We start from the raw sequence: 26,475 nt of genomic DNA, 5'->3' as shown, positions 1-26,475 counted from the left end.
TTGTTATCTATTGAGAAATGATCCTCCTGTAATGCCACGTGTTCCATGTATATATGTCGTGTGTTCCTACTATTGCTAGCGGCCGGCCGGAAGGTTGTGGGCCCATACTTGTATACTTTTAAGACCTGTAATAAACGGTTTAAAAAAAAAAAAAAAAAAAAAAAAACACCCTTAACTCTGGCTGCTGTTTTGAGTGCTTGGATAGGCCAGTCTGTAAAGTTGCTACATTTTTTACTGTTGTAACAGGAGGGAGGGCTAAGCACAGCGATCCCAGTTAGATATCTTCTAATTCCATAAACAGCAAATTACCAATGGCTACCTGTTCTCAGTTTGATCATTTTCATTTACCAATTCATCCAAGATGATCATCCAGTGGTTCAAGGGAGGTCTGAAGCCAAAGAGATTCTACCTCTGGAATGATTTCCTTGTCATCCTGATAGTTTGTAAAAGAAAACCAAAAGGTTGGAGGAGAATAGCTTGTGGTAAAAGGTAAGCTTTCAGAAAGGAGGTAATAAAGTGGAGCTCACTGGGACAACAGTTTGAGTCTTGAATCAAGAAGTTTGGCAAAATGATAGCTTAGTTTCAATTGATCAGAAAGGATGTAATACAATTGAGGATCAATAAAATTGAGTACAAAATCCTGGATTGCGGTCTGGTGCAGCCAGCTCAAAAGGAGCAAGTGATTGACAGTAGGGAAAAGTCTGAGATATTAGGATATCAAAGTAATCCATCAGCAGCCTTAAGTTGCCCAAAACATTAATCAATTTATACTCAACCACCTTACCTGGAAGTAAACCGGCCAGAGTGGTCCAGTAGCAAATTAATATCAAAAGAGGATTAAAACTGGTTAGTCACAACTTCCCCAAAGCATGGTTTGGAAAAGTAAGCCACATTTTGCCCGGTAGTTGTCATGTGTCCTAGTGCCAGCGTCATCATGTCACATTGTTGGTGTCGCCATGTTATAGTGTTGTTGTCCCCATGTCTCAGTGTCTCCTTGCCTCAGTGCCTGATGGTGTCTACATCTTTTAGTCCCATTGTCAGCATTTCCCTAAACTTGTTTCTGTATCTCACACCCCCTGTCTCATTGTCTGTGACTCCTTGTGCCATTGCATGTGTGTCCCTCCTCCTGTGCCTCTGTCTTCTATCCCCAGGTCTCACCCTGTTCTTATGTCTACACCTCTCTCTGCGTTTGCGTCTCACAGTTCGAGTGTCATCCTATCAGTGTTTGTCTCCATGTTCCATTTTCAATTCACCCTGCCCAAGTCTGCATGGATGCATCTCAGTGTGCCAGGATGCTTCACTGTCTCCTTTTTATGCTGAGCCTAGTGGCAGCGCGCATGCACAGCTCGCTCTATGAGGCATGCAGTAGTCGAGTATGCTGTGGAAGCCTTGCCTTCTCTCCGCCCATATTTTGATTGCCTGGTGTCATTGTCCTTGGAAAATGCTGGTTTCTGATTGATAATGAGGCTTGTTAGTCCCTCCTTGTTACCGCCCTGTCGCTATTTGTTACCTACAATGAAGACCCGATCTTTTACTTTGGGCGTTATTTACTGTGTGACGTTCTCTGTCCCTGGTGGCTCATGAATAATGTTCTCAAGAAGGTACCTTTCTCAATGCTCAAAAACAATGGCAAGTTTTTGAAAACATGTTTAAAAAGCTAGCTCACATTAAATCTCCTTTGTTTCATTTTTCTTGGGATCAGATAAGAGCCTGACACTTGATGTGTCATGTTAGGTTGTCTCTTGCTGAACAGCATCAGCAAAATGCATTGGTAAATTCAACAGGCAAGATCTATTGGCTTTTCCAATACCAAGTGCTCTTGAGCACTTTGAAAACAGCCATGCTTTATAACTCAGTTTGTAGATTGCATGTTGTGGGTTACACCGTTTTTCAGGTACTAGTGGCCATATGTCCTTTATACATAAATATCACATTTTGAAATGTTTACTTGCATTGGAATTAACCATTTTTTTCAGAGGGATATTACAAAAGCAAAGTTTGGAAATTGTAAGGGTTATCTTATTCCTAAATATGAAATTGGTCATGAATGAGAATGCCTATTGTATCATTGTAGAGAATTGATATATCTCTGCATTCCTTAATCTTTTTTTGCAGGTCCTTGTTCTCATGGTTCTTGCTGTTCTTTTATTTAGGTATCTATACAAGCTTCGGGACCTGCATAGAGACTGTGAGAGTTACTCAGAGGCAGCATACACCCTCCTACTGCATGCTGAGCTTCTGCAGGTGAGCTTATAACACTACTTTAGATTAGAGAAGATAAGAGATTGCTGATGGATCACTGAAACTCATGAATGGTAACCTCAGTAATCCGAACCATCATTCTTTTGATTACATAAACCCTACAAATCCGTCCTTCCACTGGAGCTTGTGTCCCAAGTTTATAAGCAAGTTATCTTGACCTGTTTCACCATGTTAACTGACATGTTTCACAGTGTAGACAATGTCAATCTTTTGTTTGCAGAAGCTGCATGTTAAGTCTAGAACTCTTGTTCTCATTGTCCGATAATCGCTACCCGCTTAATCTCTTTATTTTTAAGACTTATGTCCTTATGGTCCCCCTAGTTGATTTTTAGTGTATTACATTTTTTAAGGAAAGGAAAAAACTTCAAAGTGTTTTCACAAAATGCGTGAAAAGCCTCAATTTTCAACACATACATTAAGGTGGACTGTCATATAACATCCCTAAGGGGTTCACTCAGTTAACAAGCAGCGTCCATTTTACACCCAGTCACCTTTCAAAGATAGGTCGTTTTGGCGGTGTTTAAGGATTTTGGTTTCCCAATTGGTTGAAAAATTGTTGAGTTGATGAACATGTGTTGAAAGCAGCTAAGGAGAACCCTTCTCTGCCATTGCTGTGTTGTCTGAGGCTTGCATCCCACAACTACGCTTTGTCATCAAACTTGCCAGTTAGCTACATTAACAAAGTAATTGTTCAGAAGTCTATTCTCTTATTAATGCAGCAAACCTGGAAAACCATTAAAGCACAATGATTCTCACATCTATCAGTTTGAGAGTTATGATAATGAGGTCCCATGAAATCATTGATAACCTTCATAGTAAAGTTGGAAAAGAGATGCCAGGGCCACAGCTCTATTAAACATGGGTTTCTAAGGTGAAATTACGGATAAACAACCCTGCTCTAGCATGGTCATCACCATGGGCACTGTTCCTCCCCACTTCCAAAAAACTGTGGCCTCATTATTGCTGGTCCAGTGCTAAATGTTGTCATGTTCTGGACTTTCTACACAACTGTGGTCCAGAGAATAAAACATGAAGAACCTGGTTGTCTTCCATTGTTAATGTATGGATACTGTGCATAGTTAGACATGGGCTACCACGGCGACAATACAAACTTGTCTGCCTAAATCCTGACTGCTGTTGCACACTGATTCTTAGTCTCCAGTTTTGTGTTAGTTTTTACACCGAGATCACTCCTCTATTTCTAGAATTGTTTTGGGTAAAGTAAAGTTGTGTATTTGCAACGTAAAAATAACAATGCCTAATATTAAAAGTGGTTGATTGGATGAAAGGGACACTCATTTTTGGATTCGAAGTATCTTTTGGGATTGTTTTCCTGGCTGCTTATTCTAAAAGGTTCTCCGTTGATAGTCGTTCACTGATGAGGTCCTCTCTTCACAACTCGTAACTTTTCTGCCTTCCAGTGGTCGGATCTGCCGTGTGCACCCCACTTACTTCAGAGGGACAGCTATATTGTGTACTCCCAGCAGGAGCTTAAGGAGAAGCTTTACCAGGAAATCATATCCTTCTTCGACAAGGGCAAGGTGAGTTTCTCTTTGTCATTTTAAGTAGACATTTGTTGTACAGATTGACTTATGACGAAAATCAAAACATACTCTTTATTGCGTGGTGTTCTTTGATGAACGTGCCTGCTACTCCGATGCCTGCTGAGCAGTTGCATCTAAATTGTAAAAAGTAGTTTTAACCTTCTTGAAAGTGCCAAAATTACATGACAAGTTATGCCTTCGCTTGAAGAACACTGAGAAGACATGGTTCCGTTAATGAATCTTTGCCAACAAACCTACTTTTTCTGGGCTGTTGTTGAAGACACCTGTGTGTATGTACAGTTGAAAGTTAAGTATTAGACCTGCTAATATGCGTTGTTGAAATGGATCTAATCCTGGATTTAAATATGGAACAAGATTCTACTTCCCCTTCTTTTGCAGATTATATTCTGCATGATGTTCTAAATGCACGGCTGAGTCTCACCGCAGTCACCATTTGAGCTTCATCAGACCATCCGGGTGATGGGGTTAGGAACATAAACTGCGTGGGAATAGTAAATATTTCAACTTCTGAAGAAAGTGCTGAATCCATAGGAGAATCTACTTGTGGAATTTCCTTCAAATAGTGATTGAACGATAGAGGGAATTCCATTTGAGGATTTGCTTTCGGATATTTATTTTCTTCGGAAATTAAGGATTTCCTATTACCACCCTACTTTACAACAGACTCTTAGGGTCCTGAGGAGAGTTTCCTTGAGACTGGTGAAGACTGGAATACTTCTCAATATTTTGATGTTTTGTTCATTTTACATTATTTTTTGGTTATCGTCCCAGTGCACATAACATCTCTGTGGCTCATGCATACTTTTGAAAAATAATCCCTTCTGTAAAAGGCCCATTGAATACACAGGCTTGTGCTCATGGCTTGTTTGTTTCAACTCTCTGCTCCTTTTACTGTATAACGATATAAACCTGCCTCTTGCCAACTTTTTAGTACTTTATGTAACAGGCTCTGAGCCTCCGTTAGGGTTCTGTTTGCAATTTAAAAAGCATGTGTCTGGCGAATTTTTTAAGGCGACCCCCACCAATATAAAAGGGGAAGATAATTGTGTGGGAAAGCTTAATTCTAATGTTCTGTCTGGAAATGTATTTTGTGGTTGGAAACTCATCTGGAAATGAAAGAGAAGGCGGAGGGGATAGAGAAAGCAATTGTTTTGTTCTTTGCATCCTGTCATATATTAAAACAGATATTTCCATGCAGAGTGCCACTTAAAATATTTGGTTATTCACAAACGTTATATTTTTTTTTTTTACCTAATCCTGCTCTCGGGTCTTCTCCCAATTACATACACAGTTTTAGACGCATCAGTGGCATTTGATAAAGACTACCCTTTAATTGGAGCCACCTTGAAGTTCTTTGTAATGAAAGGAACCTTTAAACAGCCATGACCATGGAGACTGCAGGATTAGAACCCTTGACATTCCGACTGAAAATCTTACACTGTAACCATTTGGTAACAGCCATCGTTGCTGATGAAAACTGCAAAAGTCAAGAAGAATATAAGAAGTAGTTTGGGTCGTTGGGGTCGGGCATATATAAAAAATTATGTTTCCAGGTGCAGTGCCAATTAAATTATTTATCAATAACAATTATTTTTACCTAAGCCTACAATTCTCCACTAACAAAAACAATTACTTATAGTAACTGGTAAGAAAGTTCAGTGGGTAAATGGGTTTGTTGCAGCAAATGAACGAAACTTGCAGGTTAAAAGCTCTAATCCGAGTTTCCCAAGTCAACAGAATGAGTTATGTTGCATTTGTGTAATGGTAATATAATGCACATTATTCACAAGGCTACACAGCTGCAAGGTTGTGACACAAATACTATGTATTTTTAAGTATGAGTTGAACAGATTATCAACCATAGCACTGCTTTACAGGAACCCCAGAAATAAAGAAAGCGAGGATGAGGCTGGCACAACATTTTCCAAATTCCCAAGTTATGACACTGTGTAACCTTCTCTGAAATGCGTGCCTATGACAGAATAATAAAAAGCCTTTTAGGCAGAGAATCAATGGGGGAGGCAAAAGCCTGCGGGGTAGGGGGGCACCGATTGCGTTTTATTATTAACTTGGCAATGTTAAAGTATACAGTTTTCGAAATATCAAGAAGGCGGATGGCTAACATTCTTCAAGTTACTCACTCCCCAGTTAACCCCTCCAAGCCCCATGCTGATCTCTGTCTGTTGGAAGTGCCCTACAGTTTAAATGCACAATATCATTGCAGTGCCGGCAAAACAGCTACCAGATTCATCAGAAATAAATTAGGGTGTTGGGAGGGAGCTAGACTAGTTTAGGGAAAAAGCAAGACACTAGGGTATGACAAGAGAGATAATAGAGTCTGTGTATAGGAATGTTTTGCTCCCTTCCCTATAAGTGGGCGAATCACTGGAAGCTCGAGCCAGGCTCGAGTCTGAAGCCTGGCCCTGGCTTAGCTCAAGGTTGTGTTAGAACTACGAGCCGAGCTTTTGTGTGGCTTCTCTGCCTGCCACCCTCAATCTACCCTTGTACTCAAAGAGGTTAAAAAAAGCATTCACATTTGAGGTAAAAAAGAGAGCAAAATAGATTCTTGAAAACCTGGATTCATCGCTGCTTCCCCATTAAACTGTGTGACCTTAGGCAAAGATTTTTAATCCCCCAATTCTCATTTTTCTTCATGGTCGTATATGTAAAAAGACTTTCAAATATGTGAGTTCAGAATACCAGTTATTAAAAAAACCTATTGTGTTTTAATAGACTATAATGACGCTCTCTCGGTAAGAATCTGGGCTACATACAGGGTTCACATGGCAAGTGTCATGCCTCTTAGTAAACTAATGGCACTGTCGCCAGGTTGGGGTCGAGGGTAGGAATGGCTCTAAATTAGTGTTTAAAAACACACTTTTAATAAGTACATCATAGTGCAGTGCTATAATGTGGCATGTTAATGCCAATGCTTCCATATGTTAAAGAAATACACTTTTTTGATTTTTGAGGAAACTAAAATTTTTAACGTGATGTTTGTTTTAAGAATTATATATAAACATTTTCAAGGCGTGGCTCGCACATGAAATCCAGTAAGTGCACAATTACCCAAGGGTGTCAAGGCGCTGGGAGCCATCAGGAAGATTAAGCAAGCTATTACCCAGAGTCATGTGCTGCTTGGCTAACCTGCCGTCGGGGATCGAACCGTGAACACCGTGGTCCGGCGTCTGGCACCCTGTCCGCTGCGCCACACATGGCTCTAAGTGCCCAGCTAGACCCCTAGCTCAGCTCTGGCTCTCTGCGTTAATTTGTTGGCTCACTCACCTCTACTCCTCCACTGAAGGGGTGACCTTTGACATGTTCCAGAGACACTCGGCTATAGGGCCCCCTCTCTCCATGCCTTTATGAACAGTGTTTCCAGTCCCGGGAGTCCACATGACAACCTAATGCATTCTGGGTGTTGTATTCTTGCTTTGCTTACATTGTCCTTTTTAGGCTAGCACATCTAATAGCAGTAAATTACCGGAAAAAGGTCCAAGACAGGATACAATGACCGTGATGAAATGGAGTGAGACATTGCTGGCCTGCACACTTTCCTAGGAACTCTACCCTGGAATATCTCCTCACTGCTCTCATGTGCCAGGTACCACATGAGCAGCAGGTGGGAATCCAGAAGGATGCTGATCACCAACCCCAAGAGTATGCAAAGTCAGATGCAACAAAACAGATCATCCGGCCACAGATGGCGATGAGGAGCCCCCCCCCCTCCTCTTGTGTACTGTGTGGTGTCCTTGGCTTTGCCACTGCTCCTGCCCTTGGCTGGTGCTGCCACACTGGTTTGTGCCTAACATGTACCACCAAGCAGTCCATGACGGGTGCAGGCTTGGCGGTGCTCTAGTTTTACCCTCTGCCTCTTATTGTCTGTCATGGACTCACCTGGTCCCAACCACATAGACAACACTGGAGTCGATGCTGGGCCCCCTATCCCTCTCAAGGACAATGCAGGCCAAGGAACCGAAACCTTTGATCCCACACTGTCTCCTGGGGGGCGAAGGGGGTTGGGATCAAATAAGAAAAGAGAGACTTGCTGTACTGTATCTGCTCAGTGGCTGTTCAACACTACGTGACAGGATTTGCAGTTCCTGAGACCTGTGTCTGCGAGGTCGAGACACACTGGACCAGAACCTCTGGTTTTGCCATGACACAATACACTGGAAATAACAAGAGGAGGCACTTACCATCAGCACACTAACAGACCTCTATATACTATGACCATGCATTACCTTCAGTGAAATACACTCACAAGTTTAATCAGCAGCTCGGCATGAGAGCAGAATAAGCAAGATCACAGATTGGAGTGTGGCACTCAAAGAAATAAACTTGAAATACAGATTGGAGTTATTGGCACTCTCAGAGTTAAACTCGGAGCAAAGGTTGGAGTTACTTGCACTCCTAAGTATACACTGTGGGCAACGGTTGGAGTTCCTTGCCCTCCTAGGGATACACTAGGGCCGAAGGTCAGCGTTACTTGCACTCCTAAGGATACACTTAGAACACAGGATAAGGTACAAGGTTCATGCATATATAAAAGACTCTGAAGTGTTTTGTCTTAGCACTACTGTTCATCAGAGAAACACAGAGCTCAAGTCTTTAGTTCTTGTGCAATACAGTTCTAGCATCAAGGTTGCAGGAAGGATCCGGAGAGTAAACATACAAGAAGCGCTGGAGTGATTCATAGAGAGGGAATGGAGGAAAAGTCTATAGTCTTTGAAGACATGGATACTCAGTTCAGTTTGCTACTATAGTAGGTTTAGTGCGTACTAACCTGATATCAAGTGCTTGGACTAGTTCTTCAACTTGTCTGAAGTTCGAAGAAGATCTCGAAGCCTTGACTCAGGGAGTCATAGGGGGTCCGGAGTAGCTGTGCAGGAGGGAGCAAGGAGGAAGACGTCGAGGGAGCTGGGGCCACGGGAACCCCTGGTTTGGATGGACTTGAAGGAGACCGGAGTGCTTCTCGGTTCCGGCAGGATTCTTGAGGTGAGTGGCAAGAGTGCAGCTTGTTCCTCAGGGAGTGAGGAGATTCGAGGTTGAGCAGGTTTTATATACCCTCTCGAGGGCTCAACGGATGTAGCTAGATCACTTGCGGCATGTGGCTGTCGAACCTTGGAGAAAGCATGTGTTTGTACACTCTCTTTGTCCTTACAGAATGGGCAGGTGTAGGAAGCTGGATCTCAATATAGTGTACCAAAATGAGGTACAGTGTGCAGAGTCCAGGCAAACCCAAAAGGAATTACAGAGGCACAGATGACACCCCAAATGCTCTCTTTTGTGGTAGGATGGGCGAGCATTTAGGCATATCAGAGGGTTGTGCCAAACATTTATTACACACACAAAAAGGCAGTAAATGAGACACACTCACTCAATAATGAAATCCAACACCAATTTTTAAAAATAACACAGACTTTTGTATAAATTTAGATTCCAAGATCATCGGAATCGGGTAACTACTTTTTGAGTTATAAATGTTTACAGTTTTAAAAAATGGAGCAGTTTCGGGATCGGTAATGCTATCCTATGGAGGAAAAACGTGTTGCATTAGGGCACTTTTCTGGACTGAGTATGGGGCAAGGTCCAAGGCCACACCAAAAGGTCATCTCGAGGGGATCTGGGGCATCTGGGTGCAGAGGTGTATCACGACATTGGGTGCCCCATTCACTTCAGTGGGCCCATTCACTTCAGTGGGAGAACGGTCAGGTTACAAAGAGGCTGCAAACTGGGACTGGGGTAACCCACTGGGGGGGCTAGACCCTTGAGATCCTCTGGCCCACAGGGACATCCTTGATCCACTTCTTCTCGGGCTGTGTGGCTCGGGTGCAATGGTGTCTTTTGAGGTTGGATTCCTGTGCGAAAGTCTCTTGCAGTTGGAGGGGGCCTGCAGAAAGAGGCTGCAGTCGGTGAGTGAAAGTCCAGTCTGGGCAAACCCAAGCATGGGCTTAGCTCTTGTGGGTCTGAGGACCCCATTGGCTACATCACCTCCCTTGGACTCGGGCTCTGGAGTGCAGGTGCTTTGAGGCGTCGGGTGGTGGTTGTCACAGGCTGACGTCTTGGTCTTTGTTTTGCAGAAGAGGGGCAAACAGGACATCTGGGACACTCACAAAGTAGGTCTCACTGCCCCTGAAGTTCCTCAATTTGCAGGTTGGGCTTCCTCTGCATTGGTGTCCGCCATGCTTGGTTGCGGGATAACATCTTTCCGGAGAATATTCGGGAGCATCTTGGTGACCTGCCTTTTGATGGTATTCTGTTATTTAACACCCACGCGGACTCCGCTATTCAACGACTCCTTGCGGCGCTCCGTCCTCCTCCCCCTCTGTAAGCTTCGGCTTGTCGGTACTCAGGTATCTTATGGGAGGCGTTTCTCCCACCTTTCTCTTTGGGGCCTAGTTTTTCGGTTGGCCCGTCTGTGTGCTGTGTGTGGCTTGGAATGCCTTCAGGGTCCTTAAGTTGGCTCCTCTATTCTTGTGGCTGCTAGTTCAGCACTTCAGCTTTTGTGGCGAGTGATTTTGGCTGTTAGTGAAGCCATATAGGTCCTCAGGTTGGACCATTTGTGTATTTTTTGGCTGATTGGTAAGCTGCCTGTGGTGATATCCACAGGTCTTTTCTGTTCTTGACCTCTGCTGCGGGTTTCCCTAAGAGGTATTCCCCTGTTTTGTTTTGGGACGTGTCATACCCTAGGTGGGGTACTTGTTGGCTATTGTATAGCTCTGTCCTAAGCTGGACGGGTGTGGATACCTTCTCGGGTTCCTCGCGTTTTCTGGCGTCACTGTATACCGCTTGGTGCGGTCTCTCTTTTTCTTCTGCCTTAGCGCAGCTTGCGCTGCTCCAGGGTCTGTCCCGCTCGGTATCCAATGGTGTTTCTATCCTTCTTCTACAGGGCTTGCCTGTCAGCCATTTTGCTCTTTGTTCCTGCGGGATATCTGCTTCTGTGCGTTTTGCCTGCCCTCTTCAGCCTCTGGATCGCCAGACCGCCTTTTGTCATGCCGTCTACGGCGTCGTGTCTTGGTGTTTCCACCTTGTTATCCGACGTTTCGGACTGGGCCTCTGCCTTGTGTTCCAGGGGGGCTGGGTTATTCCTGGTGTTCTCCTGTGTTCTGGTTGCCGGCTTTAGGTTTGTACTACATATGTCTCACATCCCGTGGGCCGGGTTGTGCTACTGGGACAGTCCTTCTCTGGGGCTTGTTCTGGGGTTCCCTTGCCTCTGTCTTCGTCTTGTGCTCGGCTTGTTCTGGGCACGATGCTTCATAGTATTTACCAGCTGTCTGCTGCGCACGCCTAGTAGTTCTGGTCCACCTCCGAGGGCCTCGGCGTGTAATCGTATGCTCCTGTCCTTTGCTTTGCGCGTCTGTGTCTTCCTTCTCACGTCTGCACTTATCGGCTGTGGGGCCGCTCCTGCCTTGTTCCCTTGCCTCGGGGCTGACACCCATTCCGCTGTCCCCTTCGCTGTGTGTGTTCTCCTGAGGAGGGCTCTGCCTCCGTTCCACCTCTTCTCCTTGGATTGCGGGTGGTTCTTTTCATCCTTTGGTACTCGCTTGGTGCTGTCTGTCCCTCCGGGTTTTCTGGCGGACGCCCTTTGCTCCTTGGGTAGGCTTGTGGTATCCTGGCCTTCCATTCTCCTTGTTCTTGCTTACTTCTGCTTGGAGGAGGTGGGGCCGTCCTTCCTGTTCCCATTACATATCCCCTGTTGGGGCCCTGTGTTTTTTCCAAGCTGGTGAGGTTCTCTCGCAGCCCTCCTCCCCTCTGGGTATGGCTAGGGTATCTAGTCTACGTTAAGGAATCTGTGGCTAGTAGTCTCTATCAGATGTGCAAGTGACTTACCTTCGGTAACGATGTATCTGGTAGAGATGATTCTAGCTGCAGATTCCTTCACGGCCCGCCCTTCCTCCCCGTTCTGCGAGGACCCTTCAGCTTGGTCTTCACCCTCCGGGTGGGATGCTTCATTCTGTTTATTTGTTCCACTCCTTCTTTTCTGGTAATTGGACGGTAGGTTCATGTGTGCTTTTGCATCCCTGCACCCTGGTTCTTCCAGTGTGGGGCCTACTCATAATCTTCTCCCTTTTTTCATTGCTTGGGGTTTCTGACTCCTCTGCAATCCTCTGGGTTGGGGTCTCTTGGCTGTGCCTCAGCCCTTAGCGTTTTACAGGGGATACAACACTCCCTGATGGTGTTGTCTTGGGGTGATTTGTCGTTACTCATCTGTTCCGGACTTGTTGCCCTTCACTGTTATAGATTGTGGTTGCAGACATTCTGTCGTCTACCACGACATTTTTCACATGTTTTTCTGCCTCCAGGAATGATATCGCCTTGCAGGGTTCCTTCTCAGAGCGGTGCTCTGCTCTTTCCTTTACATGACTCTCAGTAACGCAGTGCTTGGCACTGTCCCTAATGGTGCTGTTCCTCACCATTCGCTTCTTCCCTTTCTGTTTCACTGCTTTTTCGCACCCTGTTCCCATACTCTCACAGTTTTGTTTGTGATGGCTCCACGTTGTGGCGTGGAAAAGTTCTCCTAAGAAAACTGACGTCAGCGCGCCGGGGTGGGACTTATGTGACCTCGCTGACGTCACGTCCGCGGACGACGTCAGGGCGGGGTCGCGAGGTGCCGCCCCTGGCGCGCAGGGATGCTGTGGCAAAAAAAATCCGGATCCAGTCTCACGCCTGGGGATAATTCTACGTTAAGGAATCGGCGGCTAGAGTCGTCTCTACCAAATACATCGTTACCGAAGGTAAGTAACTTGTACCTCTGGACAAAGGAGGTCAGCTTCCTCTACTTTGAAAGAAGCCAGATTCGCATTTGGCGGCTCTTTGAAGCCCCCTGCTATGGAATTCAAATTTACCAGCCTTTCCTGAGGGAGGTGATAACACATCTCCCCAGAGCAGGTATTGTTCCTGACTTGTGTAAACACAAAGCCCAGAGTATATCTGGGGTGAGGGAACAAGAGGCACGGGGTACTGGGAGTCAGCAGCCTTCAACATAAATGTTTGAACACAACAGAGCTGCTCCCAGCGGGGTGGTCTACGTGCAAATGTTTCTAGGTTAGTGAGTGTAGGTATGTGAGAAAGTGGCATCTTTCTTGCATGGTATGCCCCCACTTTATGCTGAATTGCTGAATGTACTTTGACTGAGTGTGCCCTGGACTCCTGCCAATCAGGTGCCCAGGGCCTATGTTCCTTCCCTAAACAAAAACCTCAAAACCAAATTGGCAAACCCTGGCCACATGTCAGCCCCTGGTAAGTGGTACCCTAGGTACCCAGGGCCTTGTGACCAGGGAAGGCCTCTAAGGGCTGCAGCACTCATTGTGCCACCCTTAGAGGCCCTGTACCCTAACCCACAAACACTGCCCTGGCAGGCTGAGTGTCTGTGTACAAGACAAAACAGAGAGACGACATGGCACACATCCCTGTGTGCCATGCCCACAACCTACACTGCCCTGGCATACATCAGCCACCCCTCTAGCTGGGTGCCCTATGCCAGTGGTGTGGACACAGAGGCAGGAGCCTGGTGCCCCTACAGTACCCAGGTCCATTCCTGGGCCCTGTAAGTGCAGTGCTGCCATTTAAGAGTACATGGTGCTGGGAGCTTGTCAAACACGAACTCCACAGCACCATAATGGCAGCACTGAAGACTGAGAAGTTTGGTATCAAACTGCTCAGCACATTAAATCCACACTGATGCCAGTGTGGGATTTAATGTACCAAGCACCACAGAGGGCATCTTAGAGAGGCCCCCTGAAACTTAACCTACAATCCACGTCCGTTCTGAGGCTGCCTAGGCTGCCACACAGCAGACATGTTGCTGGACCCCTGGGTAGGAGAGCCCCTGCTCTCCTGGATCTGCAACAATGCACATCCTGGGCGAGGTGCTAAATCTCCTCCCCCAGGATGGGCAGGGGGAAGCTTCAAAGGCATGCCGCCTCTGTGAGCTTCCCCAGGCCACTGCAACCCCCCACTCTGGCGGGAAGCTTGGCCAGAAACCCCAAATAAGGACAGGGGCTGTGCCAGCCTGCCAACCCCATCCCTCCGGTGGGGGAGGCGAGGTGAAGCACATCCCCGGGCTTCCATCTTGACGATGGGGAGCCCTGCCCAATCAGGATTAGGCTACTGCCCCCCTCCCACAGGAGAGAGGCTGGATAGGGGGTGTACCCACCCCAGGACAGGGACCCATTGGTCCCTGCCCTTCACCTACCTGTAACGCCCCCAAATCTAGTATTTAGGGGCGCCCTGAACCTTCCTTCCCAGATTCCGAAATCCGAAGATGACCTAGAAGAAAGAAGACCTGCCCTGCAGCTGCTAATAAGAGAAAGACATCAACTGCTTTGGCCCCAGCCCTACCGGTCTGTCGACCCTCGAACCTGCTCCTGCTCCAACCCGGCATCTCTTGTGGCCAGCAACCTCACAAACCCCGGAGGACCTGGCTACCTTTTGGCTCTAAGCACCTGGGACTCCCATGAGTAGAGGCTCTACTCAAAATCTACTTCTAATCCCTGGCAGCAGCCCGGAACCGCGAACCCAGCACACTCTGCACCAGCCAAGCCTGGCCTGTGCTGGAGTGAACAAAGACCACGAGGACGACCCCATGGCGACTGTGACCCTGAGTCTGGCACCCAAGGACCTCCCTCGACACTCCTGAAGAAGCCCTCAGCTCCAGGTGCCCCCCCCCCCCCAACCGCGATCAACAGAGGGTAAGATTTCCCAACACCAAAAGGCACCCCTGCACCCGGCGGCCCGAGGCCCCCTGTGCCCAATCCCGGGCTACCTACCTATCCTCCAACTACCCACCTTACCTCTCGAAGTGGTGGTGGCACCTGAAGAATCTTCGTCCCCGAGCTTGCAGTCTTTTTCTAAACCGGAGATTTCCCATTGAAATCAATTGAGCGCCCGAAGGCTCAAAAGCACCCTGCACCCAGCCGCCCGAGTGGCCCTGGCAGTGCAATCTCTACACCTACCCACTTCCCCACTTGCCCTGAGTAAGTGACCAGGAGCCCAGCTCCCACAGCCGCGTGGCCTGCTAGTCAGCAGCCACCAACCAAGGCCCCCCTACCTCTCATAGGATAACATTGGGCCTAACTCTCTCTGCACCCGGCCGCCCTCGTGCCGCTGAGGGTGAACCAACTGTACCTACCTGACCCTGGGAGACCCCTGAGTCTATGCCCAGAACTTTAACTCTGCCAGTCGAGTACTTACCTTTAAACCGATAACTCAATTTTCTTCATAGGGTAACATTGACTGGCTTTTTTCCTGAAATTTCTTTTAAGTGTGGACTTTTCAAATCTTAAAATATTCACCAAAAATCAGCCGAGTAACGAAAACGAAAATACTCACCTGCTATTAGGTGAGCTCCCAGTGCTGGATCTTGGTGCCCAGCACTGACTCAGAAAAATACTTACAACTGTACTTACCAGTAACCCAATTTTCTCCCATAGGAAACCATTGACTGTTTTTCTGTGAAATTTCTTCGAAGTGTCAATTTCTGCAAACTTTAAATATTCTTTAAAAATCGTATAACTTCTGAAAACGTAATTGCTTACCTGTTTTGGATAAAGGTCCCAGTACTGAGTCTAGGCACCCAGTACTGGATTACAAAAGTAACGAGAACATGCTATACCTGCAACTTGAATTTTCTTCCATAGGGAATCATTGACTGTTTTCTATGAAATATTTTTTGTCTCAACTTTTAAAATAGCAAAATATTGTCTATAAATCATCACAGTAATTAAGTCGACTTTTATCACTTGATTCTAAGTACTGACCCAGGACTGAATCTAGGATCCAGACCTGGAATTCCAAAAGTAATCCTAAAAGTAATCTGATGCAAATAACTTGAAACTTCCATTGAACTCAATGCATTATTGTGTTTAAAATTGTATTGCCTATTGCAACCACTTGTAACCTAAGTGAAAGAACTGAGGGCTCCACTCTTTCCAAACTGTGGTGAGAGGGTATCCACAGTGTGGGGTGACAGGATCACAATCCACTACGAAATGGCCTTTGTATCTAGTGCCCTAAAGATGGGACAGAGTGCCCCATAGGAGGGTGAGGGCAGGAGACCCCTTTTGGTCCAGTGTGATACGTGATGTGATCTCTGCTGCTGCGCCTATGTGTGTGCTCCTTCTCTCCTCGATGTGAGGAGGAGCACACACATAGGCACATCAGTCTTACCCGCTACTGTAGGGGTTGCACTACTGGAGTCCCTGGGAGCATTTCAATCTTGGATGTCACAGTGGGCTTCAGTGGATGCGGACGGTGAGTAGCACTCACAGCTCTGCAGGGGCAGCGGCTGGGCATCCACGGTGGTTCCTTTGGTGAGATTGTAAGTTCCTCTGCTTCTTCTCACAGGTGCAGGATGATTGCTCTGGTTCCAACCCTAAGTTGGGGCATGGACATGCACAAGTAACCACTGCATCCTCTCGATGATAGTTGAAGGTCCCTTGTTCTTCATGGTTACCCCCTTTGGCAAACGGGGTCACCAACCTTACTCTTCACGTGAGGTATAACATAATTGGCACAGCAGTGATTACCTCTTCATGGCACCCCTCTCTGGCATACGACTTAGCTGACTTTACTTTGCACACGGCCTATGGCCCTATCAGTTCAACCACGGATAACTTCGTGGTGACCCCCTCTGGCATACGGGGTCACTGACTTTGAATCTGCACTTGGGCGACAGCCTGATCAGTCCAGCAACTGTCTCCTCACACATCGCTACTGGGATCCACTCGCCAGATCCCCCACTGGACTTTGCTCCCTCCAAGTGCTCTCTTCCTTACAGGGCACACTGGTCTTGGTAAGCAGGCAGACACAGGTGCCCCAGGAGCAGGTGTTCTTGAATTTCCCTGGGTGATGTCCCCTCACCCAGCTAGGAGACTGGCAAGCCTTAGCCACCAGTCCTGGTCAGAGCCAGAAGTTTTGCAGAGCATCTCCTTCTTTCACAGCCCACCCGCTGTTTGACAGTCAACAATTTTGGGGGCCTTGAACTCCCTTTCATATAGTCCATTTCCGGACATCAAATGTCATTTAAAGTCTGAGTCTTTGAAGTTTGTGTTGGAGCTTTGTTTCATTTTGAAGTTCCAACTCCTCTGTCTTGCCCTTCTCCAGAATGCAGTATGTCAGAGCAGGAGAGATATCAAACCTGATAGCCCCACAACATAGGCAATGGGAGGCACTATAAGTTCACACCTGGATATCGGCCACAATGATATGTGCATTAAAAGGTTACTCCAGGTCCTCAGCCCTACGCTTGGTCATCCCCATCTCTTACTGAGATGTGCGCCCTTTCCAGTGACTTCTCCTGAATCAAAGAGCACCCTTTGAAGTCTTCTGTAGAGCCTGGCTCTCCTTTCTCCAGTGTGTGACCCATCGTGCTCACTGGAATGCATCAATCCACAAATCTGTCTGGGGGCTTTCTCTACCTCCTCATGCTCATCCTGTCAGTACTGGGTCTCCCAAAATGGCACACAGAGCCTTCCATGTATTGTACCATTCACAGGCACACATGCACACCCACACACAGCATATAAATGCAACCACATGTGCATACTAACCAAACCTTACACCTGACAAGGAAGATCTGGTGACATAAGGCGTGAAGTTTTTGTAGATCATGAGATTTGACACTCCAAGGAATCTATAGCTGCCCTGGATTTTCAGGAGCACACCAGGCATTCTTTATAAATCCTGTAAAGTCTAAGGTTTAATCTAAACATAGGATTAACACAACTAGAGGAAAGTGTCATATTTCTTTCCAAAGAGTTTTGTGATAGTATATCACCTAGCTTCTAAGCCTTTTAACTGTAGAGCCACCCCTGTAAGGGACAAAAGGAGGAATAAAGATAATTTTTAAAAAAACATACATGCACTTTATGTCTAGATCACAGCATTCAATTTCAAATTACTGTATGAAAACGTTCTTTGATCTGTAATCTTTATCGGGAATCCCAGAATGTCTAAATATATGTGAGCTCATTCGGTTTATTCTAAAGATATTACCTCCTGTTCAATTGCTCACTTTCTTTTGTCTTATTGCAGATGTGGGAGAAGGCAATTGAACACAGCAAAGAGCTAGCGGACATGTATGAAAATCAAGCATTTGACTACGAGGGTCTGAGTAGCTTACTGGTAAGGCTTCCATTTCCTCTTATATTGGGTGTAAAATCGATGGGTGAGTTTTGTTTATGATGACTAACAAGCCCCTCCAATGATGTGATGATTAAACTATCCACTGTAAGCAGGGCAGTAGAAAAGAGACTTTCCAAGTGATATGCTCAACAGACCGCCTTTGTATCGAAGGACTGGAGCCCTGAATAAAGGCACAGGCAAAAATATTGCTTATGCATATTTTGAAATTGTCCCAAAGTTGTGGGTATCTGCCTCAGTACTTAATTAAACTACTGTCCCATCTCCGAACACCCCACAGACAAGGTTCTTAGGTTACTGTGGTCAGCTTGGCTTCCAATCAGCTCTATAACATGTAGGTTTTTGTGAAAGCCACAACATTGCCCTCAGGACTTAGATTGAGTGCCTCAAATACATATTTTTCGCCTTTTCAATTCTTTAATTTTTATGTGTTAATATTTCTATGTTTTATTGTCTGTGCCTTTTTGATGCTAATGAGCTCAAAAACAAAACAGCCAAAGGTACTAGATTATGCTAGCAACTGGCTTATTCAGTGCTTACTTGAGCCTGCGATTTCCGGTCATCAGCACTGGCTCTTAATTGTTAACATCAGCACTTATGGCAGTCTGCGACATGGGGACACTTTTATCTAAGTTTCAGGCGAGCACAACAACAGTTGTTTAGTAATTCAATATATATTAAAAATGACAAATACCATCTGCCCAAACCATTCTTGTGACTTTAGGGGCCTGGAATAGTCTGAATTGTCACACTTGTAGGATTTTGATGTTTAGTTGGTACTGTCATTCGCAGCATTGCCAGGGCAATGGGTGGTGCAAGCTGCAGTGATGTCCTGAAGAGGGCCCTGGTACTTATTTGTTCGAGGCATATGAGCTGTAGATCACGGATGTTTCCACTTTGTTGTTGTCCTGGAAAGCCTTTGAAAGTCACGGGATAGGTGGCTCCTCCTTTGGACAATAGTGCGCATGGGCATCGACTCCATCGTCAGATTGTTTTTTTTCCCACCTTATGTTTTTTTATCAAATTAAACACTGGGCTCATTTATGTGAAGATGCCAATGGTCACTTTGACAGTCACTTTGAGGGACCAGCCTCACTGATAAATTTTAAAAAGGAAAGACAATGTTAAGAAAACATAGAGCACATCAGACTTTTCCATGATATATTTTGAAAGGTTGTGCATACCAAAACTGTGGGCCATGGGATTTACTGTACCACAGAGGTAATTTAATACTAATACAGTTTATTTCCAGGGATATCCCCATCCAACATATATACCAGTAAAATACAAGGCAATTATCAATCTATTTACATTTGAAATTCAGATGTTTTGTGTGAGAAAGTGTCTCTTTGTGCATGATTAGCCCCCACTTTTTGCCTGGTTTTGATGTAGTTTCAAATGCTAGTGCACAGGGTCCCTGCCAACCAGGTCCCCTGTGCCAGTGCTTCTTTCCTGAAAACAAATCCCCAATTGTTACTTCTACCCCCCTGTAAGTCTCTAGTATAAGGTACCCTGAGTGCCTAGGGCATGGGAGCTGAAGCGGTCCTTGGGACCCCCCTCACTGGGACCATGTCACTGCTCTTGCAGCTGGCATGCCCCTGTGAGGGACAAAAACTACAAAAGTCGACAATGCACCCTGCCTGGGTGCCACGTCAGCTAACACTGCCTGAAAGCATGGGTAAGTCACCCCTCTAGCAGGCCTCACAGCCCTAAGGCAGGGTGCACTATACCACAGATGAGGGCATGTCTGCATGAGCAGGTATAATATATAATAATGGGGTATATTTTCTAATATTGTAAGTGCCAGGGCAGCCATAGAGAGTACATTGACTAGCAACTCGAGTGCCACAGCAGCATGAAGGCTTCACTGAAACACAGGAGTGTTTGGTACCAAACTACTCCTTACAATAAATCCACACTGATGCCAGTGTTGGATTTATTGTACCATGTACTCCGAGGGCACCTCAAAGGTGCCCCCTGAAAACCTACTAACCCTGGGGTGGTCTCTGACTGTCTGTAGGCAGCCTGCCACAACCAGACATGTTTCTGGACCCCTGGGTAGAGAGTCCCCTGCTCTCTGGGACCAGAAACAATGCACATCCTGGGCAGATGTGTCACACCTCCTCCCCTAGGATGGGCCAGTGCTCGAAGAGGGAAGCTTCAAAGGTCTGCCGCCTTTGTAATGTGAACCCCAGCCTCTGCTGCTAGCAGCAGATGGCAGCCCTGGGTTTACACCCCCACTTTGTGTGGGAAAATCAATGGGAAATGTTCAAAAGAATAGGAGGTGTGCCCACCTCTGCCAACCCCACCCCTAATGTGGGGAGGTGAGGTGAAGCACAGCTTTTAGTCCTCGCTATCTTGAAGATGGGGAGACTCCTCCAATCAGGACTACGTCTCTGCCCTGCTCCCACTGGAGGGTGGCATATTAGAGAGTATAGTCACTCCAGGTAAGGTGCCTTTAGTCCCTACCTACTACTCCCCTAAAACGGCTCCTAAATGTTTTATTTAGGTGGCTCCCCCTGACCTAGAAACCAGACCTGCGACGACCTAAGAAAGAAGAAAACCCTGAAGAGAGGATTGAAGACGACGACTGCCTTGGACCTAGTCCTACCGGCCTGTCTCCAGCTTCTGCTAACCTGTGATCTGTCTTGCAGCCTGTGACCTCTGAATCCCCTGTGAGGACTACTGCCTTTGAAAAAGACTCCAATCTCCTGTGGACAGCGGACCTGTCCAAAAGAAACCTGCTCCAAGGACTCCAGAACCCAGCGGATCCGCGTCTCCTCCCACTCTGCACCCGACGGCCACGGCCCGAGTAGCACGCTTGTGCAGTGAAGTCTCTCCAGCGATCCTGAACTGCTGTCCAGCATTGGCTGACCTCTTCTGCCCTCCATGACGGCGCCTGCAGTGTGAATCCAGAGGCTCCCACTGGGCCTTGGTGAGCTTAACCCATGGTGCCCATATGACCCCCTACATCTCTTGTTACCTCCGCTGTCATTTTTATTGCTCTTGCAATCTCCGGTGCCACACCTGCAGCCTCTTTGCCGAAAGAAGAATCCTCATGGAAAAGCATTGGGCGCACAATGTCGAAATTGCACCCTGCACCTGGCTGCTCCAGTGCTGCTGGTGGTGTACATTTAGTGCTGCTTTTGCCCCCCTCCCCGTGCCTAACCTCACCCTCAAAGTTTGTCCCCTGCAACCGAAACCGATCTACTTACCTGCAAGAAGTGTGGCTCCAGGCACCCCTGTGTCTCCATTGGAAAGCATTGGTCCGAACTCTGAGTTTGGCCTCTGCATCCCGGCTGCCCCTGTGCCGCTGGTGGTACAATTGGGGTACTCACCTGACCCATGGCCCTTGCTGACTTTTGGCTCTGAAGACTCGTATTGTAAATGCATTACTTACCTGTTTAACCGCAATATTGTTTTCCCCAAAGGATGACCTTGTGTGTTGAAAAGTTTGTCGATTTGTTTTTTAATGAAACTTTTTATTAAAAGCAATAGTAATCGTGCATACAATACCAATTAGTAAATAGTACAGTTACTCATACAGTTATACATTTTGCCGGGGTCAGCAGATCACATGCATTAATCAAGTACCTCCCTGTTCTCACTTCTGCGCATTTCCAGCTCCACCATTGGGGATAGACATATGTTTCCACAGTATACATTCCATTTGGACCATTTCCTGTCCCATTTTTTGGGGCACCCCCGGGTTATAAATACTTCCTTCTCCGCTATCGTGCACCTGTCTAATTATTTCGCCCAGACCAAAGTGGAAGGTGGAGCTGCCCCCCCCCCTCTCGCCAGTTCCCGCTTGACTAGTACGTATCCCAGCGTCACCAGCTGTTGTTCAATTTCGGTAAGGTCAGTCGCCGCCCAAATATTTAGCAGTCCCAGCTGTGGAGTGAGAGCCAACTCCTTTCCCAGTGCGGTCTGAATATCAGTTGTGGCCTCCTCCCATTTATGTTGAGTGGCGGGGAAACCCCAGACAATGTGGTAGAAGGTGGCTGGTTGTTGGCAGCCCTTCAGACAGAGTTCATCAGGTCTCGCGCCTTTTTTGGCCAAGGTGATCCCTGTTATATAGGACCAATGCTAAATCCTAAGCTGTATTAATCGCAAGCGGAGTGTGATGGCTGCCTCCCTGGTGGATATCAAGGCTGACTACCAATCCTCCTCGTCAATGAGTCCTAGGTCCTTCTGCCACTGCTCTCTAAGTTAACTAAAGGTGTCGGGCAGATTATTACATAGTTTTTTATATGTTAAAGATATAGCTTACGAGTGTAGTGGCCCGTCGAGCAATCGGTCTTCTAATGGGGATGATTCTGGTATATCTTTAAGATTTGGAAAAGCAGTCTGTAAGGCGTGTCTTATTTGCAGGTACCTAAATAGTTCCCCTTGAGCCATCTGGTGGTGTCCCCGGAGTTCCTCAAAACTAAGGATAGAACCCTTCTTAACCAATTCGCCCACCACTGAAATTCCTATCAAGTCCCATTTGTCGAACCCCGGCTGGTGACATAGCATGCCTAATTTCTGGGTGTACCACAATGGCGTTGCCTTGGTGAGGGTGGCAGCCCAGCCCGGTCGAGAGTTCACTTGGTGAAAAATCCCCAATTTGTGTGAGGTGAGCCCAAAATATCTGCCTTTCCTAGTGTGAAAACTATTTTTAATTAAAAATGTACCTGCCTTTTTACGAAGACCTTGGTCTTAAAATAAAATACAAACAGTATATTTTTCTAAAATTGGTCTAGATCTACTTCTTGAGTCGTGCGTTCATTATTGATCACTGTGTGCAATAAATGTCTTGCGCTTCTCTCTGTTAGACTTAAGGCTGCTCATCCACACTACCACAAATTGAGCACTTTATGTTTTCCATTAAGCTCTGTTCACGTTTGGGGATCCCCTGGACTCTGTGCACAGTATTACCACCTAGTGGCAGTATCGTATAAAGAGCCAGCTTCCTACATCATGTCAATACATTGATTGTTGGAAAACATTTAATGGATTCAAATTTGTGTATCAGATCTAGCATTGCAATTTTTCCTTCCTCAAATACCGTGATTTGGCCTAAATGTTTAGATTCTGACATGTTTATCCTTGTGTCTGTGATAAGGGTAAAGTTGTTCTGGCATAGTTGGTTATGCATCAATTTTAATTAAGATTGGGATAGTGAGCTTTCATCTGAGCCTCTTTATTCGAGTGTTGTTCTCATAGAGTTCCCATTAAGGGCCTCAGACTCTCCCAATAACACCGATACCAACTTTGATCCCAGGCTGGAATCCTTTGAGACTACATTAGGCATGGGCTTATGCAAGAATACTGTCAGTCCTTCCCAAATTATAAGTCTCAAAATCTTGTCAAGTCAAACAGAGTTTGAGAAATGTATTCCTGTACTCATCTCCTGGTAGCTGTGGCACAGAGCAGATCGACTTAACTTAGGCAAATCTGTAAAGTATTTAGCAACACTAAAATTTTCCAAAATTTAAAACACAACTCCATAAAAAGTACACACGTTTGTGAAAATTATGAAAAATGTAAAAAGGAAAATTACACCAAAATAACTAGAATGCAATGAGGATACTTAAGAGATGATTTAAAAAACAAATTTTAAGGCAAAAAAGCACAAAGAAAAAGTAAAGCACCAATCAGAAATCACTGTTTGTGGTTGACCAGGACCATGGTGCATTTTCAGGCCAACCATGATGGAGAACAGGTCAGATACTCCAAAGTGTCCTTCTCGTTCAAACATTTTGGCTTTTGACTTAATCTTTTGTACAGAAGTTGGTGTCCTTTTGGGGCATGGTTGAAGGCTGTACCCAACAAAGTGCTCTTTAAGTGCTATAGCCACTGGGCGAAGTTGCTCTGAAGCCATTGGTTTTGGTGGGAAAAGCTCAGAATGAGGAAGTTCAAATTTTGCAGCAGTCAAAGTCCTCTGGCCATGCTTGTGGGGACTGGTCACTGTAGGAACATGCAAACATCAAATTCCTATGTGTTTCTTTTGCAAATAGGGCACTGTACCTTACATGGGGGTGGGTTTGTTAATATTTAAAAGTAGGGCACCTTCTTGGCTAAAGGGGTTATTATGACAGTTTTGCTTGAAGGTTTAAAAGCTGTAGGATCAGGCTACAGATGTAGGCCTGAAGTCATGTTTTCCTTGTCCGCGTACGAAATGACACAATATGTGTTGCAGTCCATGGGCGACTTTTAACTTTGTTATTGGTGTATTTTCCTGCACCATATACTCTGGACTTTCTGGAAACTTGAATATGTCAATTGGAGATTAGTCAATTTTACCATGTTTTAGGGATCAGCACATGTACTAGGGACTGGACAAAGGTACTCGAGTGAGTAGAGTTCAAATCCTAGCAGCATCCATCCACAAAAAAGGGGATGACCGTGCAAACAGAAGCACTTTCTCACAACCCTCACTTACCTGCACTGCCAAAGATAGAGTTGGTTACAAGGTGGTATGTGCCCTCTGTAAAGCACAACTTTTTCTGCCCTGCACTTGTCAAGGTGTTATCTGAAGAGCGAAAAAAGTGATGGTTTAAGTGCTTCAATTAATCTCAGCCACTGGTAGATACTGTGGATCAGGTGTTCAGCACGGCAGGTGTCTTTCTGAGAATAAGTACTGGTCTGGGTTCACTTTCCTTCATCTCTACAGTTTCATGGGGAGGAAAGATAGAGAATGGAGCTCATTAGGGACCTCATTTAGACACCCGTGGAAGGTCTATTATTTCAGTGAAGGCCCCCTCATTCCACTCATTATTTTAGATGCCTTCAGCCTGGAAAAAGACCAATGCAGCAGATACATTGTAGGAACTGCAGTATGCTGAGAAGGAGCCATGTTTTTGGGCCTCACCCAGTATACTTTGTTTAGTGGCAGTTTTTTTCCACTAAAACAAAAAAGCAATAGACCTAATACACATAGAGAGTTTTCTTCCTGCACCTCAGGGTCAACATTTGTGTTTCCTTCCTTGTGCCTTCATGCCTCAAATTGCAGTCTCAGAGAGGGAAATCTGGTGATGATTCCCCTGATGAGTACAGGGTGGCCCAGTGGTGGATGGGCAGCCAGCTCAAGAGTTTCTGCAGGTGGAGCCTGCTAAGGCTGCACAGTTGAACACCCTGCAGGTCCTAACCTCTAAATGAGGCTTGGGAAACAACCAGGTTGGTGAATGGGACATCTACCAACCTCTAAAATGCTCGTATGTCATTTCTTAAATTCTGTTCTGGTGCCACTCTGTGCTGACGTTAAACAACTCTATTGCTACTGGTTTTATGTATAAATTCTTTCTTAAGGTTGATAAGTAGATGGCAGATCCTCTACTGGAATGTGGTTCCAGACATAAAGGTTTTTACAATGGTATAATTATTCAGACTAGGGATTGGGTGTAAGCATGATGCATGACTACTGTGAAAGAGGTACACTGGAGAGAAATACACTGGGGAGAAATATATTATGGAATGGTATTGACACATTGGACAGTAATACAGGCACATGGAGCAAAAGTATTTGCACACCACCACTCTGACATGAGTTGAAGACCAGGGAGTGTGGCGGCAGTTGCCTAGCACATTCTCAATTTTTATGTTTTTATTTTGTGAATCTCTACTTCGAAATTATTCGGTATGTCTCAAGACTGGTACTTTGCATGATATATAAGTAACTATCAATATGTGCCTTTGAATATCCTATGTTTAAAATGACAGCAAATAATAATACCAAATGATTGACATTTTATGGCAAAGTCATTATAAAAATATTCCTTGCTTTGCAGAAGAAACAAGCCACATTCTATGAAAATATTATGAAAGTCATGCGACCTCCACCAGAGTACTTTGCTGTGGGGTACTATGGACTGGGCTTCCCTGCATTTCTTCGGGTAAGGAGCCTACAAGGGGGGCGGTGGAAGGAGGTACAGATTTCTGTCGGGATGCTATAACACTTCTGAATCCATAGACTATCACCATCAAAACTAAAACATACTTGGCAACTGTTTCCTTTTTAGAACTTTTGAAACTAGGACCCACAATATTTTGAAAACAAGGTTCTCATTTTTAGGATATTACCATTTTTTTCCTACCACTGGAATGCAAGCTTATTATCTTGGCTAGAGATTTATCTTCACCCTCCGCCACGGCTCTACACTGCACTACGTTATTAAACAACAGGGGCTGCCCTTAGCTACACCTATAACCTGGCACATGTGCTAGACAAAAAACAACAATTCCATTTAATAAGATATTTGTTCTTTTACAGGTTTCAACAAAAATCAATAGGAGAATTTTGAAAATGTCAAAACACAATTAGTGAAGCAGAGAGATGCATAAACAATTATCATAAGGTTTTACTGCTATACAAGAGTGCTCATAGCTTGTGAGTGTTCACACAGTGATAAATGACAAACAAATTATGCAGTGTGTACACAAATAAAATGAGCACAGTTACCCAAGGAGTAAATAATCGACGTTCCTTGATTTCCATAAAATTATCAGTCCCTCAATGGAT

The 26,475-nt window shown here is 45.6% G+C and overlaps 1 protein-coding gene across 1 annotated transcript in view; it reads left to right on the top strand.

The window, feature by feature from the left end:
* DOCK5 (dedicator of cytokinesis 5) overlaps positions 1 to 26,475 on the top strand; it is a 923,455-nt gene that overhangs the window by 690,190 nt on the left and 206,790 nt on the right. Inside the window, exons 37-40 of the mRNA XM_085632878.1 lie at positions 2,154 to 2,244; positions 3,684 to 3,803; positions 17,865 to 17,954; positions 25,745 to 25,849. Of these exons, the coding sequence (XP_085489004.1) occupies positions 2,154 to 2,244; positions 3,684 to 3,803; positions 17,865 to 17,954; positions 25,745 to 25,849 (406 nt within the window). The remainder of the gene's footprint in view (positions 1 to 2,153; positions 2,245 to 3,683; positions 3,804 to 17,864; positions 17,955 to 25,744; positions 25,850 to 26,475) is intronic.

This window comes from Triturus cristatus, chromosome 11 (genome assembly GCF_964204655.1).
Source record: "Triturus cristatus chromosome 11, aTriCri1.1, whole genome shotgun sequence".
In the NCBI taxonomy this organism is placed as follows: Eukaryota; Metazoa; Chordata; class Amphibia; order Caudata; family Salamandridae; genus Triturus; species Triturus cristatus.
Note: the sequence above shows the minus strand (reverse complement) of the source record. Positions and strands in the feature narration are given on the sequence as shown.